Genomic DNA, 20213 nt, shown 5'->3' with positions numbered 1-20213 from the left:
AACAGATTTTTTTGAGTATTTACAAATTTTATATATTTAATTGCCAGTTAAACTCGTTAAATGCTTCTTGCCACTAAAGGCTGACCATTTAACACTGCCTTTTTCTTTATGATGGCATTTTGAGATCTTATTTTTTTTATGGCTTTCTTGTATTGATCTGCTTTCAAGGCCTGTAGGATACCATTTCACCTGATATTCTTTTATCTCCAGAAACAATATAGATTTAATGTGTCAAACATATCAATGGGAAAAGGTTAGACATACTAATGTATCTACTTAGCCAAAGATCACAGGCTACACAGCGTCAATATAACCTTCTGATCCTTATTTCATAAAGATAAACACTGAGAAGTGCCATGTGAAAGTTCAAGTAGAAATGTCTCTGCCATGAGAAAGAATGCAGTGAAAGACCTTGCATTTCCAGTTTCCATTTTCAAATTATTAAATTGACACAAAATACCACACATTTTTCATTTAGCCTTTAAGTCATTATTCATTTGTAAATCTGAAAATTTTTGATCCAGTCAGTCAAACTATTCTGATATTCATAATAAAATGTTTTAAATGCTTGGTTTGCATTCCTGTTTTAAGATGTTTTTTTTTTTTTTAGAGCTAGACGATATATCGGCTTGATATTTTCACCCAGGCAGCTGTCCTCGATATGATCTGTCCTATCGAGACAGCTTTTTTTGGAAGACTTTAGTCTTCCAAATATATAGTGTCACTCTTATCCAGTTGTAGTAAAATAAGTCTCGGATGAATTTATACTAAATTCATATGACATCAGTTTCTCTGGATTCTAAACAATCAGCCATGAAAATCAGTTGATCTCTATTTTTTATGTAAAGCCTTAAAATGGTTCTATGCTCCACTACAGACATGCGAAGGTTGTGTGATTTTCCAAAAGACATTTATCATTTAAAGTAGCTTATGCCAACACACAAAGTGTCTATAATAGAGGAAATTGATTATTTTTGATTGAAGGCTTCTTTCTAAGGCTGTAACCAACTCTGTGTGACTCAAATATCAATGGTTCATGCATGGCCGGCACTGCACTAAACAATTGCATCGAGGCAGATGTAACTGTCGCCAACTTGTACACTCGATCAGTGGAATTGATTCTTCTGACATTTGGCTGTTGCATTTTGGTTGTGGCACGTCGCCTTCTGCCATGTGCCGAACAAAGTGTGTCCGTGTTACAGCTGTGTAGTGGTGGGCTGTGTCCATGTCGTGTTGTCAGTGTGCTCCCATCCCCCTCGGGTCCTGCCTGCTGCTTTACAATCAGAGCGGGAGCACGGGCAGACCCAGCACTTATGAGATATCACACGCAGGTCACCGGGTCATCCTTTTAGCTCCCTGCCTCTTTCATCCAGCCATCCATCTGGTCATCCTATACATCTTTCATTTCTGATGTATTTTTTTTATCGCCTGACCATCCATCCATACACCGTCCTATCAAACTTCCCCCACTTTTTCTTTACTGTGTTTTAATGGGCTGTTATGACTGAGTGGGGGGATTTATTGTCTACTTGTGTTTTTAAGAGAAAGCTCCTCTGAATCATAAAAATAGGCAGATGCTACCACTCATATTTCATCTTATATCAAGTTTTTATCTTAGACCCAAACTTTCATAAATACTGATTTCTATGTAGGAAGTTTTCCCATTTCCTTGCCGATATAGGTTATTGCAAGCAGTCACGCCTCACTGATTGGCTCGGTGTCCTCCTCTGGGGCAGATTGTCATTTTTATCTACCAATTGATAGCCCCGCTTCCTGCCCTGAGCCCTCCTTCCCCAGAGACCAGTGTAAAGCGGATGAAAACAGGAAGACAATTCCATCCCTCAACACCCTCATCTCACACACACCATCTTTAGAGGTCCACAACCTGTTAAACGGTTAAAGAAGAGCCACAACTGTATTGAATTTCTACACAACAGAGTTCAACCTTTTGTCAAGATTTAAAACACAGGAGTCTTGTTGCTAGGAAGGGCTAGGAACAAATAAAAGTTCATTTTATAATCTAACAAAGTACTCAGATTCACTACTTAACAAAATTGCCTCTTGATAGTAATCTTAAAAGCTTTGAGCCATGTTTCTGTGCTTGATCTTTAAACTGTTTGCAGCAATCCAAATGTATTCCCCACTTCCCGACGCATTCCTAGTATTTTATTTTTTCACAACTTTCAAAGGCAAGAGTGGAGTTTGGATGTCAGACCACTGCTAACAACAAATAGCACACACTGGTTTGATTTTCACCCTAAGGCCTGTTTTTACAATATAACTGTGCTGGGGCAAAAAAGATTTTACTTAGAAATAGTGTTTTTTTTTTGTTTTTTTTATTAAAATGGTAAAATCAGTCTACAACAACTGTTTCTGGTACTATAGCTGACTTCTCCTGAAAACCTCAAACTATAAACAACAGCTTAGAAGCAGTGCAAAGTAAATCAAAAGGAAGAAAAACAAAGTCGATGCTTGAAGTTTAATAGTGTTATTTGAATGCCAAATGCAGCCACATTTGTTTTGTGGTGAAACGGCCTATGTAAATGTCTTTTTATATGTGAGTACTGTTTGTTTTTACACAAATACTTGGTGGTTTACCTTTCAGTGCTTTGCTGGAAAGAGATAATGTCGGTTTATATTCTAATGCGTTATATTGTTTACAGGACATTCAGTTCGTCTGCTGGGCCAGAAAAAAGATGGAGGGCGAAGACTGGGAGGGGCCAGACTAGACCTGCCCAAGATCAGGAAAAACCCTCTCATTGAAATAATCTCCATTAATACAGGGTAAGATGAAGATATTTAATTAAAACATTACAACAACACACAACAAGCAGGAAATTATCTTGATGTTTCATTCACAAGAAATTTATGCTTGTAATTGTTTTTCTTACATAATAACATCATTACTCCATTTTGCTCTAAACATGACACATAAGAAAACAAAAACAACAGAAGTAAACAGTATAGAAGATGGGGATCAAAACACAAGGAAAAACACATCCTGTTTGAGTAATTGTACAATTACTCTTCCCTAGGCTCTGTACCTTCTTTTCTCAACACTTTCTGACAGATCCAATCTTTCCATTTACTGTAGTGAAGAAAAGGCCCGAAACCATTTCAAATCCTTTTTCTCTCTCAAAATATAAGTTATCTTTTCTATTGCAGAGCGACACCACTGTAATCCAATCGTTGTTTTTATCCTCAAACCAGAGTTATTAAGCATTTCTCATGAAGTCAGCAGATTTTAATTATCACCATGGTTTCACTCTTAGTATAATCTTCCCTCAATATTAGCAATAGATGAATATTTAATAACCTTTGCTTTTTTCCACCAGAGTCATATTACTCCAGTTTGATGAATCCTATGAAACAGCATGACTGATGTTTACAGATACATAATATGGGGATACACTTTATGGGCTAATTTTATGTTGTTTACAGATGTGTGCGTCTCCACTGACCTGTACTCTCTGTAGGCTAGTTAAAAGGGTTACAGCAGACTAATTTCAGCCAGCTATAGGGCTCTGCTGATGATAATCCATCAATCATCGTCGTGGGACATCTTTAAGGTCCGCTGCGTTATTTTCCAGAGAGCCAAGTTAAAGACACAGTGGCTCTTTTGTACCGCTATAGGTTACAAGATTGAACCAAAGCTTTTTAGTTGGCTAATAGGCTCATGTTCTTACTCATTATCATGTATAATTGCAAGACATTACACGGCCATTATGTCTGCGTCAGGCCTTGTCTGTTTAATGCACTACATTTTCTACATTTAATTGGATTTGCCATTAGTGAACACTCGGACTTTGGGGGTAAAATGCTATGTAACCAATAAGCTGCTGCTTGTAATATAGCTGCCTACTGAGTTTGCACTTGCAGTCATTAAGAAACTACATTTATTGTTACTTTCCTATCTTATTACTATATGCAAGATTGTACAAGACTAATAGCTGACTTGTATGACTATACAAGTTCTATAGCTTTAAGTGTAAGTGTTGTCTTAAAGGTTGCTTGGCCAGCCAAGTTTTTTCCTAAACCTAATCCTGAGGTTTATCCTAATCTTAATCTAACTGTAAAAAACATACTAACAAAAAACTACATTGCCAACCCAACCACTAACACAAAGTGCCTATTGTCTGGCATAACTGTTTGGGGAAGATGGTGTTTCTGATGCGTCAATGGAAAGTCAAAGTAAAACTGAATGTTTTTGTCATAATTTTAATTCAAATTTTGCTTTGTCAAAAAGTGTGTTTTTTTTTTAACTGGGCGGCTCAGGAGAATAGGAAAGCACTGTTTTAAAGTAGGTTGCTATAGTTTCATTAGAGTCCTAAGTCACCCACCCATGGCCACAATGCCGGGTTTTTAGGGAGTCCCTGACAAAAAGAACACTTAACACTATAAAGTTAGGCTTTCTTCTGAATAATACAAGGAAATTCAGTAGGAATCTTTTGCATTTGAGAAATGAACAAAGCAATTTGACTGTTATCTGATTTGCTGTTCACTTGGTTTGAAGTTGGAAGAGGTGGCTCACCATATCTAATGTATATTTGCTTTAGATTTGATGATTTTTTAGTGTCACACAAAAGCTTCTTGTATTGTGTTGGACAACTGTACAGACAAACTTAAAATCCTAGTGGCTCTCTAAACATGCAATTGTTCTTCTTTCTTTGCACTTTGTTACTCTAATCAGGAACACGTTTGGATATGAAATTTGGAATTTTAACCATTATAGACACGCTTCATGCCATAAATTATATCATCAATCTTAATTTTGATACCATGAAAAATAATCTAGAACTGCACCTTAATTATTTCAACCATGTGTTGCTGTCGTGTGATTTTAGGTCTCTGCCAGCTGGGGGTCTCTATCTGATCCAGTTGTTTTTGCAGTGGTTGATTCTGGGCACTGCCAAATCCTTTTGTTTTTACTGTGTTAATATGAAGTCTTTTCTAGAGCAGCGGATTACGCAAATACTTTGACTGGGGGAACTGACTGCTGACAAATCTCCCAATAACGCTGTCTTGTTGCGAATAATCCATGCTTAACATGTACTTTTGTGTAAATTGTCACTTGTGTTGCGAATATGGCAGGGTTCATGGTTAATACTCACATGCTGACTTGTTTGTCTGTTTGTGTTCATGTTTTAATGAATGTGGTCTTTGTAGGGAGTTTTTCTAATGTAGCCCTCACATCAAAGGTGGCCATAGTGATCAACAACTCAGTATAGTTTTCGAAATCCTTAAAATGTTGTTCATAACCAGAAGCTGAAATCTATGGACACAAATGTACAATAATATGTTTTTTTTCCCCCATTTTAAGTTTACAGTTGCAACAAAATCTGGTATAATTTATTTTGCAGTTTTTTTCCAAGTTACTTGTATAGTGCCAGAACTGTCATTTTTTCATTAGTGATTACATTTCTAAGAATTTTCTCTTCTCTGTACTGGGTTCTATAATTCTATAATCTAATAATTTATATTTTCTCTTGAACTGAACTACTGAAACATCGTCTTTCCTTCTAACGCATTTAAAATAATTGAGGCGTGACTATGTTCTCGCCAGCTTATAGTGTGTCTTTCAGTTTTGTTTTTTCATGGGAATGTCCAAGCACTGATCATTTTTATCTGTTCCCACAGTTGGACAGGGACAGAACCAAATGCAGTGTTTCATTGCTCTATTTTAGCACACTTAATAGTATTAGGGAAGCTGGCTGGTATGTGCTGCCCAAGGCTACTCTAATAGCTGAGTCTCACTCTCTCTGCGTATATCTATATTTGTGTGTCTGTCCACAGCAGTAAAAGCTCCTTTGTGAATGCTTTTATTTGTGATGGTTGTGCATCATAAAGAGAGAATTTATGGCCATTGAGTGAAAACGGGTCATTAAACTTGTGCATTTGCTACAGTTTGGTTCGGCTTGTGTGAACTCTGTCCATTAGACTGGAGGATTTTCTGTTTTTAACATATTTACTCAACACTTATGTTATTATATTTTGTTTATCTGTTTGCTCAGATTTTTGTCCATGGTTACAATGCTCTATATTACATACAAGTAGAGATTTAACTATGACTATACAACTATAAAGCAGTTGCTTTATCGCATTATCAATAGTAAACACAATATAGTAAATGCTTGCAGGATATCAAATTACATGCTCTAATGGCAGCATGCATATTTTTGGATCATAATATACTGTTTAGTTGATACAGTTCAGTGTAGTCACAATAATTAATGTATTGACTTGTCGTTGAATGTATGAAAGCTGTAACAGTATTTTTGAAAGCACAATGTATTGCATGTACACTTTCTTTGTGCTAGTGTTTTGTTTTGTTTTTGTACAATATAATTGGAGCAGTTTAGGGTTGAACAAGTAAACAAATTTGTGTTTCATTCTTTTCTATATTGTACATTTAAAATATTTTTGAGGGATAATTCTGCTTTTTGTTATTGGTGGCATAAAGTTGTTAAAGTAATCTACATTTTCTTCAGCTATATATCGCTCTTCAAGATTTGTTATTGTGATAGACCTCGTTCAATGGGAATCATCCACCGATCTGAAAAGCTACCTTCTAGAGAGACTTATAACACAGTAGATATGGTATGTGATTGCATTGCTGAAGGATACTGCACTGCACAATACACCATAAAGTTTAGTAACAGGTAAAATCTCTGTTCTTTTTCCCTACAGAAAGATATCGGTGTTGCAAAAGTGATGTTCACGGTGTGAGGGACATCTTTTGTTGGTTCAGAGGTTTATGTTTGCTTCACAGCTTCAGTCGTGTAATTTGGATTCCATTATATATTATTGTGTTTGATTTTAAAGTAGAATTTGGCGTTAAAGCGGTTAACTCTGAAAGGAAATGACATTGAAAGATTTAGTTCTGGCTTTGTGTAAAAAGAGTTTACAAAATTCTTCAAAGTTGCTGGCCTCAAGTATCCACAGAATCTGAAGTCTAACCTTGGAGCCAGTGCAGTATTATTATTTTTTTAACCTTTGTTCAGATTCTATTCATGTCCCTGTTGTGTGTTTCACCTTCTGACTCAGATAGTAACAAATTTATCTACTTGAAGGAAAGCCAATTTAATCTGACCATTGAGCTATACTGAATACAGCCCAATGCCATTGTCTGCCATTTGAAGAGCGTTTTAATACATTGAAACACAAATGACTTGACTTCTTTACCCAAGTCGAATAACATTAATTTTCTGTTTACACTATTGGTTAAAATTAGAATGCCTTTTATTTGAGACCTCTTTATCCAAGCTAAATCCTTGAGTTTTACATTCACGTCTCATCACTGTAACTAAAGTGGTGACATGCACAGACTGTGTAAACTGGCCTCGAGAGTCAAAGGCTGTGTGGTGTGTTTGTGCTCGTTTTCAATGTGTTTACTTTCAGTCACAGCGAGGCCCCGGGTCTTTCAGGCTTTTGTGTTTCCTCTGATTTGTGTGCGCCTGTGACAAATTCTCAACACTTTGCCAAAACATTGAAACAACAGGACTCATCAACTTGAGGTTTTGTCCCTGGAAAATATTAGCTTAGCGGAAATAATGCAAAATCTACTATTGTTTTCATTTATTGAAGCAAAAATAGTATCCAGATTTTTTTTCAATTATGCACATTCATTCTTTCTTCAGTCTGGTAGTAAGCTACTTCTGTAGCCACAGTTGCCTTTGGGTAGACTAACATGGGTTATGACTGGGCAAATTGAAGCTAAAAATCAAATAAGTGATCTCATTCCACTATGACTACATGACTATACTGTAGACTGTTTAAAGAAGTTGTCTAAGTGAGTGTGGACTAAGAGACCCATAGCATTTGGCGCCACTCAAATGAAGCTCGTGATACTAGCCGTCACGGGGCGAATTTGGAGCCAGGCTTTATATTATGAAAAGGACTTAAAAAACACAAGGACCATGTAGAGACCAAAATGACAAGGCTCACAGCAACAGTTACAGAGAGAAGGGTCATAATGTTCGAATCTAAGTCAATGGGAGCCATGGTGAGTAGAAGCCGGAACAGCCTGCATTCTTATCTGGAATGCGGCAGCTAGCGCATTGGCTATGTCTAGTTATATATACATGGACTATACACTATTTTGGTAAAATCAATATATCGTAATTTACAGATTTTCATTTGATTTCAGATGTATGCTCAAATAAAGACATTTTTTCACCATCTCTTCATATTTGTCAGCCTCAGTAAGTCTAACCAATTGCAATGAAGTGTGAAAATTTAGAAGAAAAAATTACTTTAGTTACCTCTACAAGGTAACATAAAAATACTAACAGCCACATGGCTAAACAGCTAAATACACACTAAAAGTGTAGAAAAACCCAATGCAATTTTTTAGATTCTAAAAAAGACGCAGCACAGTTTTGCTCCTATGAGTGAATGAATATGCAAACAGGGCAGTTTTTGCCAACATGTGCAAAAGTTAGTAACAAGTGCTGTAAGACTGATAAAAATAGTAGGTTGGAGAAACAGGTGTACACTTTTTGAACAAGATAGATGCTGCAATTTGCGTACCTATACATCTCCATCTATAGGGAATTTGATTGTGGTTTTAAATACTTTAAATCAACCAACATGTGAATCGTGAAAAAATCAAAATCGTGATTGGCCTACAAAAAAATGTATATTGATTTTTTTTTTTTTTTTCTGTACCGACTCCTAGCTTTGATGCCAATTTGGGCAAATGCTCTACCACAGGGCCCTAACCATTTCCTAACCATTAAACTTAAATAGTGACTTACCTCAATCTATCGCCCGCCATCCATTTTCCTGTAATAAGAAGGAGCTATAATATAAATGAAATGTAGTTGTACTTGACTTTTATGTTGTTTATTGTTGTTCACTGATCCCATCTCATGTTATGATCATTCAGTAAACATGTATAGCTGGAACAAAGATAAGTCAATGATAGTGCAGCGAGAGTAGGCTGCTCTGACACAAGGCTTTCTGATCACGTCCATATGTACCGCGGATTGGAAGATGCATCAATGCACAATATACACACAGTGCCTTTTTATTTAGACTCCATCACGCCAACTCCACAAAAGAATTCCCATTGCCTTTTTTCTATTTTATCCTCAACACAAACACGATCATATGCAGACAGCCACACACCTCTCCGTGCCACAGTGGCCTTCCCGCTGTTTATCAAATCTATGTATGGGTAGTTTTCAGCTCCACTGGTCTGAACATATTATTCCATTCCCCTCTTTCCCACTGCTTAACACACAAAAACATGCCTATCGCGCACGCACTCGCACTCCAAGCATGGTTTACCCCCACACTCTCGCCGGGAGACTCTGCATTGGCCACAAATCCAAAAGATTGATGCGTCTTCTTGGTCAAAATAAGATTGTGTCTCATTAAAAGACATTACACTTCAGATCTCCAGTGTAAGTGAATTAGCCGCTGTGTCTCGCTCAAACATGTGTCCACAAAGACAAATGGACACAAATGAATCCCAACAGATCTTCTTACATAAAGACGTTTCTCAAATATAAATGCCTCAAATGTTGCTAATTAAATCAGCTTTAGTTAGTCTGAATGGGCAATAAATCTCATATTCAAGAGTTCATAACGGGGTGTCTTTTAAGATGTAATGTATTTAGTGGTAAAGCTACATGTTCATTTGCATGTTTAGATTTGTATTTCAGTGATATCATACCATTATTTTACTATACAAATATTTAGTATTTTTGTTAATAGTTTATATATTAAATAAAAAATCAAAATTCTAACAATAGCTCAATATCTCATAAGAGTTACTCTAATTAGTAAATTAAAAGTGAATTGAATTATGGTCAATAAGGCCTTAAATCCATTAGCAAACTAATTTGAAATTTGCCCGTGGTTACATCAGATATCAGATAGATAATCAGAATGATCTATTAATACAACTGAGTGATCTAAGAAAAAACACTGCCTCATGGTTCAGTCAGAATAAAAACAAGAAGTTGGGAAAACACAGGATTTTTGTGGTTTCATATGCATAATACTGTCCCGTGCTTGCACCACTCTAGTCCAGACAACAAGCCACTGTGCTAGATATAGAAATACAAAGCTGACACGCGACAGATCTTCTAAAGACACAACAGTCTGAATAGAAACTACATAGAACTCAAGGGGTCAGATACAAAGGCTGGATTGAGGGGTCCGCGGTGGTGTGGTCCCAGCTGCATTAGGACACACTAACACTGGTTGGCTCAGATCATAAACAAGCCTTCCAGTCATTAAGTGCTTTCTGTCCTCTAGCCCCTTTGCTCATATTGTGCCACTTTTATTTGTCTACTCCACATTTTCATCCTCCACTTTGACTTTGCAATGACCTTATTTGTACAGTCGCAGGCTTAGCTCATGTTCATTCACATCCAGCATTGTCTATGCTTCCTCACCCATAAGATGAGAAGTATTAGCAGTGCTTTACAATTTGTTTAAAGTTGAGTTTAAGCTTTGTTTTCTATAATTGCGTCTTCAGGTCGGTACATAACAAATCCCCAAGAACACAGGCAGCACAAAGTCGATGCACATTGGCTGGCTTCTATGTGCGGAGGGCATTTTTCTAATTAATGTCTAGACCCTAAATGCCTATTATTGAGAAAAGCCTCAAACTCGCTCTCAATCTGTGCCTCTTAAGATGTTGAACAAGGGACCTTCTCCAATGGGACCAAACAGTGCAGCCTTACGTGTGTGTAGCCTTACAAATGTATAGAGAACCTCCAGGCTCTCCTTTCTTTTACATTTCCAAGGCTACTCACACAACTGTCCCTGTTTTACGCACATGCACAGCCACACCAGGGACCAAAGAGGCAGCTGCTATTGATATTGATGAACTATACTGTTGTCAGGTACAACTGCTACCTCTGTGGTTTAATTAACTGTGCTAAACAAGGATGAGACAGAACCAAAGACAAAGGCAGGGAGGACTCTGCTTCATAATGGGTTTAGCTGGAAAATCTATACTGTACATTTTTAGATATGTCCTCTTGGGCATCCTTTCTTGCCTTTTTTTTCACCTTTGATCACACAATGCTCATAAAGGCAACAGACAACAATTTTGTTAAGACACTTAAATTTCAAGGTTAATTTTGATTGATTTTGATGCTACAATGATAATAAAAACTATTTTTTGGCCATAGAAAATATTATTGAACACAGTCATCATAAATATTACTATGTGGTCTTATACCAGTTTTGATTTAAAACAGGACCATTGCTTAACTAGTTTTGACATCTTATGTGCTAGTGTCAGGATATTGGTTTATTTGATTTGTTTTGACAACCCTAGATGAAGATCAGTAAAGCTAAACAAACTACAACTATGCTGTGCTGTTATTGAAAATTTGATTGTAAACTTTCTTTCTGGATAGTAGGGAACTGTCTTTACCTTTGTACTATTAATAATATCTTAGTAATGAGACCCAGGCAGAATGAATACTTATAGAGTGGAACCATACCCCTGTTGGTTCCTTACTTGTTTTGACCTATTTGACCATTCTATATATTGAAATACAAAACAAAAAAACAGAACATTGTGGTTGGGTTATCCTTAACCGGCACACACTCATCTCTGTCTATGGATAACAGTGCTGCTCTTCAGTCACAACTTGTCTGTAGCTGCTGACTTGTTGTCACAGTCTATTTCTGATGACTGAAGGGGTCGAAACTGCTAATACGATGTTGTGATACAGGACAAATGGTCATACCTCATACGACCATGCACACACACAAAATATACGCACACAAAAACATGCACACTCGTAATTGTTACAGACACTGCACACACACACACAGGCACACAGCACTCATCCTCTGCACAAAACCGAGCCGGGGCCACTGACTGTCTCTTGAGATTAATGTTGGTGTGATCCACTCAGCTGGGCCTGATCACATTAAGATGGATGGACCCCCTGGTGGTGCGTGCGTGTGTGTGGGCGCGCACGCGGGGGCCCCATCTGTCCGTGTTTTCTCCACACCGAGCTCCTGTGACCTAGCTGCCATCTTTAGTGCCCTCAGCCGGGATAGGCAATACCCTTAGAGGGGAAAGATGGCCCAATAGATGGATAGATGGATGCTGTAAATTCCATTTTCGTATTCAGCTTTTCTTTTCCAGGGTAACATAAAAAATGCCCCAGGCCGTAGGTTGTATTTCAAATTGATAATGAAGATATATATTGGAGCGGTGCAGCCTTCTGAGGGCAGTAATGGAGGGGGAACAGGACTTTCTGTACAGATGTTGTGACATGTTTTGTGACTGATAAGAAAACTCTGTATAATTTACAAGTTCAAACTACAGTGAAACTTTTTGTAACAATGTACAGTAATACTTATACTCTATAGGTGCAAAAGCAGAAAGTAGTATTAGATTATGTTTTCTCAAATTCATCCAACCATAGATGAAAGAATAGGATTTACTGATTATTCTGGCTTAATGTTGGAGCATGAGTGTGTTAATAATGAGTCATAGTAGGTGGTCACATATTTTTGGATGGAATGCCCTTTTGAGTATAAGGTTGTGTTTTTGCTTTAAACTACTTTTTACTCTAAACAACTTTTTACTCATGACTGGTTATAGTGGTACATGATGAGAATGGACACTTATATTTATTTATGCAATTGAAAATACTGGTATTTGGTATTTGCTCCAGTTCACCTTCCACAGCTGAGTATCTTTGTTTTCTTTGTTTAGATGTCTGAATGCGTGCACTTATTGTAAGACGAAACATGCCAGAGGAGACCTAGCCAGCTACCCCATAGAAGAGCTGGTAGAGAGGGCAAGGCAGTCATTTCAGGGTAAGTACATTCAACTTGTTCTCCTTGGTTTGTTGTTTTACATATTATTGAATATTCTCACACCTTCTGCTGAACATTTTGTATTGTCGCCTTAACAGTAGTTGGTAATTAGTGATATAGTAAGTAGTAGTAGTAGTAACTTGCAAAAGTAATATAGAATGGATAGGAATTTCAGTAAAGACACTTCCTGCAAACAAACCTTGGAATGTAAATGCAACCTGTATTGGAAATTTAAATTGTTTAAATACTGTGTCTTTAGTGTGGGCCTATGTTCTGTTCAGGGCAGTCGGTTTAGTATCACATGTTGATGTTTTGTTCCTGGGTAGAGGGTCCGGCCAGTTGGCTTTAGATGGATGCCAAATGAACAGCTGTCCTGCCCTGGCATCTGTTCCTTAAGAATAGACTCCCAGCATCTCCTCTGCTCAGCAGGCCATGCCTCTGTTAAAGCCCCGGGCGGGTCAGTCAAGGGCAGGCTCATGCACAGATAAGACAAATCCTATCTCAATATGCTCATCTATTTCATTCTCAAGTTGTGCCAACTTCAATTTACTTCATAGGTTTACCACAAGATTGGTTTATATACACACAGAAAAGGTGTTGTCACAGCACCTTAATAAACTACTAATTAGAGCCCGACCGATATGGATTTTGCTGTGGCCGATATGAAACCGATATAATGGGAGTTGGAGCTGCCGATAGCCGATATAATCGCCGATATATTTAGTGATGTAAAAATTCACTGTAAATGTTAAATTGTTTAAAAAACTTAGGTTTGGCTCTGGTGGATTTTAAATTGGGTTTATTTAGGCAACATTTATTGTTATTCTGCCTCTTTACATCATATTTACAGACAGTAGGTTGGCTTAATGGCATTTTTGCATCACATTCTAGACACTAGTGATGGGTATTCCAGTTCTTTTTAGAGAACCGGCACTTTTGGCTCGGCTCACTAAAAGCTGCTGGTTCTTTTGGCTCCCAAGTGTCTCTTCAGATTGTTTTGTTGCAAGCAGGACTAAAGCACGTCTAAAGCAGGACTGAATCAGGACTGAACCAGGTCTAATCCAGGACTGAAAAAGGACTAAACCGGGACTTATTTATTTTATGCTAAACTACAGTCAAATATGCTCGTTTTTTAATTTTTATTTTTTTAAATCCTACGCACACGCAAATTTCTCAAAGTTTCGTTTTTAGCCGCTGCCGCTGTCAAACCACGAGTCTGCACGCGGCGTGAAGAGAAAAAAAGTGAGAGAAAGAGAAAACACGGCTCCCAATAAGGATCAGGCTCCCGTCGTTCCCTTCAAAGAGCCGGTTCTAAGAGTCATTTCGTTCGCGACGGACCCATAACTAGTAAAGTAGCGCTATTAGCCTTTAGCCGTAAATACGTGCGCTCCGCGGTAATTAATTATATGCGCAAATGTCATAATTCACACCTCTATTCACAGCTCATTTACATATCAATGCAGGTCCAGTAGCAAATATACGGCCAATATAGTCACTTTAGAACAGACCAATAGAAAACAGTCTGTTTATGTGCGGGAGCTACAGCAGCTAACCCATAACAAATGACAAAAACTAGCTTCAGAGTCGACATATTTCCAGCACTCACCGCTCATACAGGCTCCTCCTCACATCACAAATCTGCACTAATAAATGACCTTTTAATCCAGACTCAAACCGATTGTCCGTAAAAAGAATATAATCTCAGTGTTTGGATCTGTGTCTGCAGGTGTAAACAAACACGTGAGTGACGCGACTCTGTGGTGTGTTCAGGGACAGTAGGACACAGACAAATGACTCCGTAGATAAATACTGATGTGGAGCCACATATTAGGACATTTATCTGTCTGTAAATTGGATTAAATGAACAGAATGTAGAGAGTCTAAGCTTTATAACGAGGTATAACATGCCCACGTGAAATATCGGCCTCTATCAGCAAGCATATCAGCCGATAGCCGATATGCCTAAAGTTACCCATATCAGCCGATAATATCGGCCAACCGATATATCGGTCGGGCTCTACTACTAATTTATGGAGGTTTAGTAAAAAACACAACTAGTTTGTTTTAAACAGACACCGCATCATAATTATTCACGACATTGATTTTATAAGCACATTTCACGGCTTGAGGACAGATTGGAGTCTTGCCGTCTATTTCAACTGTCATGCTAACAACGCACTTCTAGATTCTATGATAATAAAACACTTTATAATTAGATGCACACAGTGGTCAACCACTTTAAGATTGGACAATATAAGTATAGTTTATTGTCCCTGTAGAGTACCTGCATTACTGCCTTTAGGTCTTACTGTGGATCTACTACTGCCCCTGAGATGGCTCAGTGACCAGTTCTCATTTTCATATCTTATTGAGCTTAGTTGAAATAAACAACATGTCATTGGCAAGGGCATGGCTTACCCAACCACACGCAGAAGTCTTTAAACAGCTGCATCCATAGCACCGCAGTGCCTCGGGGTGGGCAGTCAAGGGCATTTTCACCAGCTGCTGTGTGAGTGGCAGGAAGGGCTCATGATGCACATACCCTTTGAGAAAGGTCACAAGTCTGGGTCCACGCGTATGTCCAGAATAAAGATGTTAAGTGGATCATTTACCTGCGAAGTCTTTTTGACACAGCTTTGGATTCAGTGTGAATTTCATGTGACATTATTGCACATTTTTAAAAGAGAAATATCAAAACTTTCTATATTATTATTATTATATATTATGTAAAACATGATACATCAAAATATAGAAAACCCTGTAAAATGTGCAGCAAGAAGCAAGAAGTTTAGGTCAATAAGGACTTGTGTGATCCGTTAGAACCCAGGAAATCTGAGTGACAAAGACGGTTAGTACTTGTTTTGAAAACAGAAAAAGAGGAACTGGAGGTTTCTGCTCATCACAATGTGCATGCCCAGATCAGGACAGACGCAAATACTGTTGATAAAAGAGGAAAGGTGTAGGTTTCACTGTTATGTGGGGCACAGTCTGCAAAGGTAAATGTTTCACTGAACAAAACATTTAATGTTTTAATGTTTTATATTTACTTCAAATAACATACACTGAGCTAAATGATCTGACTCACTGCAGCATATTTTCAAGCACAAGTCCATAAACCCCCTGTACAGTGCAAGCAGACCAGGTAGACCATTTCATTTTATAATCACCCTGCAGCCTCCTCACTCTGCTTTTCTACTGAATAAATATAATCAAGTGTGATCTAAAGGCACACTGTTTACTCCATCAAAGATCTTTGTTTTGTTTAGAATTGCATTATGACAATGCAGCGGGCTGCCTTATCCCAACATCCTCTCCATTAGGCACAGTTTTCTTATCAGAACCAAATTGAGCTTCACAAATATTGCCTGGAATTTGATTTACTTCTCGTGTATTTTGAATGAAGGTTTTGTGAGTATATGAATGTTAATTTTGATTGGCCAATTCGGTTGAGGGGAGGGGTTGATTGGTTTATCTCGGGGAATTTTGAGAGGTTTTATGGGATTTATTCAAATGTGATTTGAAGTGAATAGTTCGCCCTCTATCTGAAAAACAGTGAGTGAGTGTAGAGCTTTTAAAAATCTGAATTATTCAAATGTATGAATGTGTAATTTTAACATCACAGAGGCTTTCTAATGTATGCAGGTAATGTGGGTTGGAAATGTCAGAGAAAATGACGTACCGTAGGTGTGTATGTGCACTGGCACTGAGTGGATATGATCCTTTGTGAAGTTTAGCGTGGATGGGAGACTGGGGTGTGTGTGCGAACTCATTTAAACCCATTCACTTAAATAAGTACAGTCAGAACATGTATGTATTAATGTTCATCAAGCATGTTATATTCCATTAGTATATTAATGTTTTAATAACTGCAGTTGTCATCAAAATACACAAACAGTGATATACTGCTCAGCGTACACAGAGTGCATGGCAGGCTGCAGTGTTCCTTAAGAGTTACTCCTAAGTACAGGTTTTGTGTGAGGTGAATGTGATGACCATGAAGTGGTCGGTGATGGCGGTTTGTACGTGACCCACTCTTTTGTTGTGGTCTTAAACACCCACAGTGGCTGTCACCTTGTCGTTTGAACCTCTCAGTGGGGTTCATAAACGGCCTTGTCTAAAACGGAGATCCAAGGATGTGAAGCATCCCAAGTTCACACAAGACACACAGCCTCTATGTGAGACACAGCAGGTTTTAGTTCATGGGTTTTAGGTCTCATGTTAAGATGATCTGATCTTCCACCATACATTTCTCATGATAAGGACCAATATAGCTCTACTAATATACTATATATCTCAGTAAAAATAGCATAACTAGTATACTACACTATACTGGACACAATTTCTTGTTTTCCTGCTGCTCTGTGTGACTAATAACATCAACATCATAAAGATATCATCAGAAAGGACTCTGCACTGGGTCCTGGCTTCACCTAGATGACATATGACAGATAGCCACTGATAGATGGACAGAGATGTGAGTTAGCTTGTTGGCTAGCTTTGGTTCTGTGACAGGTGTCATCCTGTGTTTACCTCGGCCCATGCAACTTGTGACACATGGACCAACAAGACAGTCAGGTTTTCCTCACAGACATTTTCACAGAGCCAGTGAACTTTTCTGCTTTAGTGTCAAAAGTTTAGAGTCCTATCTTTGCTTTGTACGTCTCTCCGGGTCTTATAAAGACGATGAAAAAGTGGGCCATGTTCATTTATATGCATAATGTAACATGGTAAATTGCACACTTTATAATCATTAAGATAAAATAGATTGAGGCTGGAAACTCATCTATAATTTGTTTCTTATTGATGGCGAGATGGACGAGAATGAAAACAGACACACAATGCAGGCGGGCGGAGCGGCTAAAAATATTGATAGAAGCTCATTGATCAGTGTGGAGTCGCCACCATCAAAGGGCACACTATTGGAAAGACCATGTAGAAAAGTGCTGAGCATGCAAACACAAACAGAAATTTCCTGTGTGTGGTGGAGCCAGTCAAATTCATTATCCTCCGGGAGAGCTCTCACTGAGAAGCTGCCATTGATTTTCTCAATCTTCTCTCCACTAAGTAAGGTTCAGACTTTAGTATCTAATTGTGGCTGTTGCATAACAAATAAGTTAACCCTGATGACCCTTCACCACAGCAAAAGTAAGTTTAGAAGACATCTTTTCAGTATACACCATTGGGTTGGCAAATTAAGCAAAGTAAAACAGCTAGTGAAACTACATACTCACTTGATACATATACTGGAAAGTTTAATGTTGTGTGTAATGAGTGTTTTTTTATCCAAATGTATTATTATAACACCACATGATAATATTATGGTAGCTATCACTGTGTGGTGGAAATTGGCACTGGTATCAGAGCCTTTTAAAGTGTCAAAATGGAGTTTGAAATTTTGATATCGTATCGTAACACTAGTGCGCTAAGAAAAAGGTAGAAAAATAATTTCCAGCCATGTGAAGCTGCGTTTTAATTAAACCTCATGTGACATTTGGACTCATCAGGCACAGGTATAATTAATAGCATTAATCATGGCTGCATTACCTTCTCCTGTCCCAATTTCAGCTCTCTGTTAGCATACCGCTAGTTCAGCGATAAAGCTCATTACTGTAGAGTGGATAGGCTAAGGAGGACCAGTAAGGCTCCTGCAGGGTGGATGATGTTTGTCTGAAGGCATTAAAAATAAAGGTCAATTTTACCCATTTATTAAAGGGAAATTATTTTACCTATGATAGATTTTACTCGGGCATTGTTTAATCAGTGATGTAATGAAAAAGGCACAACAAATTCTTTCCTTCAGTCAACAAGTTGTGACTCCAAAATCCTTTATTTATTCAATAGAAAAGACAGAGCAACAGTGGAATGTTTCTCTAGAGTGATTTAAAGCCACTTGTCCTAATCCGACCCAATTGAGATTGAGTGGCTTATGTTGTTTTGCTTGTTAGGTTCTGTCTCAGTATCACTGCCTTTCCTGATGTTTAGTTTTGCTTATTTTCTTTGGCCTATTTCTAATATTTTTTCAAGCCATCTTTGATGCTGCTTTCCATGTTTTAAATAAGTTTAAGTAACTTCCTAAAACTTGCTAATTAAACAAGTGTTGCTGTAGATGGCATTAATGTTTTCCTTGCAAATAATTCCATCAAATGATTCAACTATAGATTCTAAAGTAAGTCATTTAGTGGCTGACTTTACATTTTCAACAAACTAATGTAATGATTAAACAAGGAAAGTTTTGTTGCCATTCTGCTAAAACTTGTATCAAGAAAACTTGGATATACATTTTTACCATTGTTAGAAAGAGAAATTCACTGAGGGTGGTACTAGGCCTGTCACAATTAAATATTTTGAAGTGTGAAATAATATATGCCACGGACACAATAACCCAAGAGCAGATCTATACCACAAAAACTCTAAGGGTTGGATCTTGCCCCCAACCTTAGCACTAGCGCAAGTGTGGGGCATGGAGCTCTAAACAAGAGGTGTGCCTTTCCTGAATATCAGGTGGAGTGGCACAGACTGAGGGCGTGGTGTGACGCATTCAGTGAATTGCAAGAATTGTAAAAATAAATATCAAACTAGTCCACTGAAAAACAGTGTGTAACATGCTCAAGGCTTCTTTTATTTGGAAATATATTAGGATGATAAGTGCTGTGCGTGATATTCCTGCATTGTCCAGATGCCCTACCACAGCAGAGCACAGCCCCTCACCCGCTTCCTGTATCGGCTTAGCACTGCTCTATAGTTTGGTTTGATCTGTAACTGTACAAAAGCTGCTCATTCACATGAGGCCGTTTATAATGCTGCAGAGTGTTCGGAACACAAATACTGCCACTTCTATCAGAGCCTATTCAAAATTCTGCATTCCTGGTGCCTCTACTTGCATCGTGGGGCTCTGGAGCTGTTTTATTGTACCCATATATAACTTTTCCCACACCCCTCTTTGCTGTCAGGTAATAAGGCAAAGATTGCAGACATTAACCACGCTGGCAGTGTTTTTAAATGTCACAGTGGTCACAGATTGGTTCGGATGCTGTCACCATATATGTCCGTCCCACTCCAGCCCCCAGCAGTGAAGTACAGCCTGACCTGGACACGCCCCCTCTTTAATGCGCTAATACTAAGATTGGGGGCAAGATCGGGCCCTAAATCTACAATATTGTTAAAGAAACATAAGCTACAATAAATAAACAGAATGAAACACACATTAATTCAACCTTTTACAGCTTAACTCTTATCATATAGCCACAAAATAAGCAACATTTTCCCTGTAGTGCAAAGAAAATGTACTCAAGATAAATATTGACCCCAGAAAATATTGCTTTAATTATAACTTTCATATATTAAATGATAAGTCGATAGAGTAATTCAGCTGTGATGGGCGTAGCTGGTACCATTTTATACTCAGAAAT

The 20213-nt window shown here is 38.0% G+C and overlaps 1 protein-coding gene across 2 annotated transcripts in view; it reads left to right on the top strand.

Moving 5' to 3' along the window:
- The window catches only part of cdkal1 (CDK5 regulatory subunit associated protein 1-like 1), a 145226-nt gene that overhangs the window by 33595 nt on the left and 91418 nt on the right, over nucleotides 1-20213 (top strand). For both annotated transcript variants that reach the window (XM_020937460.2, XM_055163361.1), the window contains exons 7-8: nucleotides 2664-2784; nucleotides 12701-12804. In XM_020937460.2, the coding sequence (XP_020793119.1) occupies nucleotides 2664-2784; nucleotides 12701-12804 (225 nt within the window). The remainder of the gene's footprint in view (nucleotides 1-2663; nucleotides 2785-12700; nucleotides 12805-20213) is intronic.

Source organism: Boleophthalmus pectinirostris, unplaced genomic scaffold (genome assembly GCF_026225935.1).
Source record: "Boleophthalmus pectinirostris isolate CB_2022bp ecotype Guang Dong unplaced genomic scaffold, ASM2622593v1 HiC_scaffold_6, whole genome shotgun sequence".
Taxonomy (NCBI): domain Eukaryota; kingdom Metazoa; phylum Chordata; class Actinopteri; order Gobiiformes; family Gobiidae; genus Boleophthalmus; species Boleophthalmus pectinirostris.
Note: the sequence above shows the minus strand (reverse complement) of the source record. Positions and strands in the feature narration are given on the sequence as shown.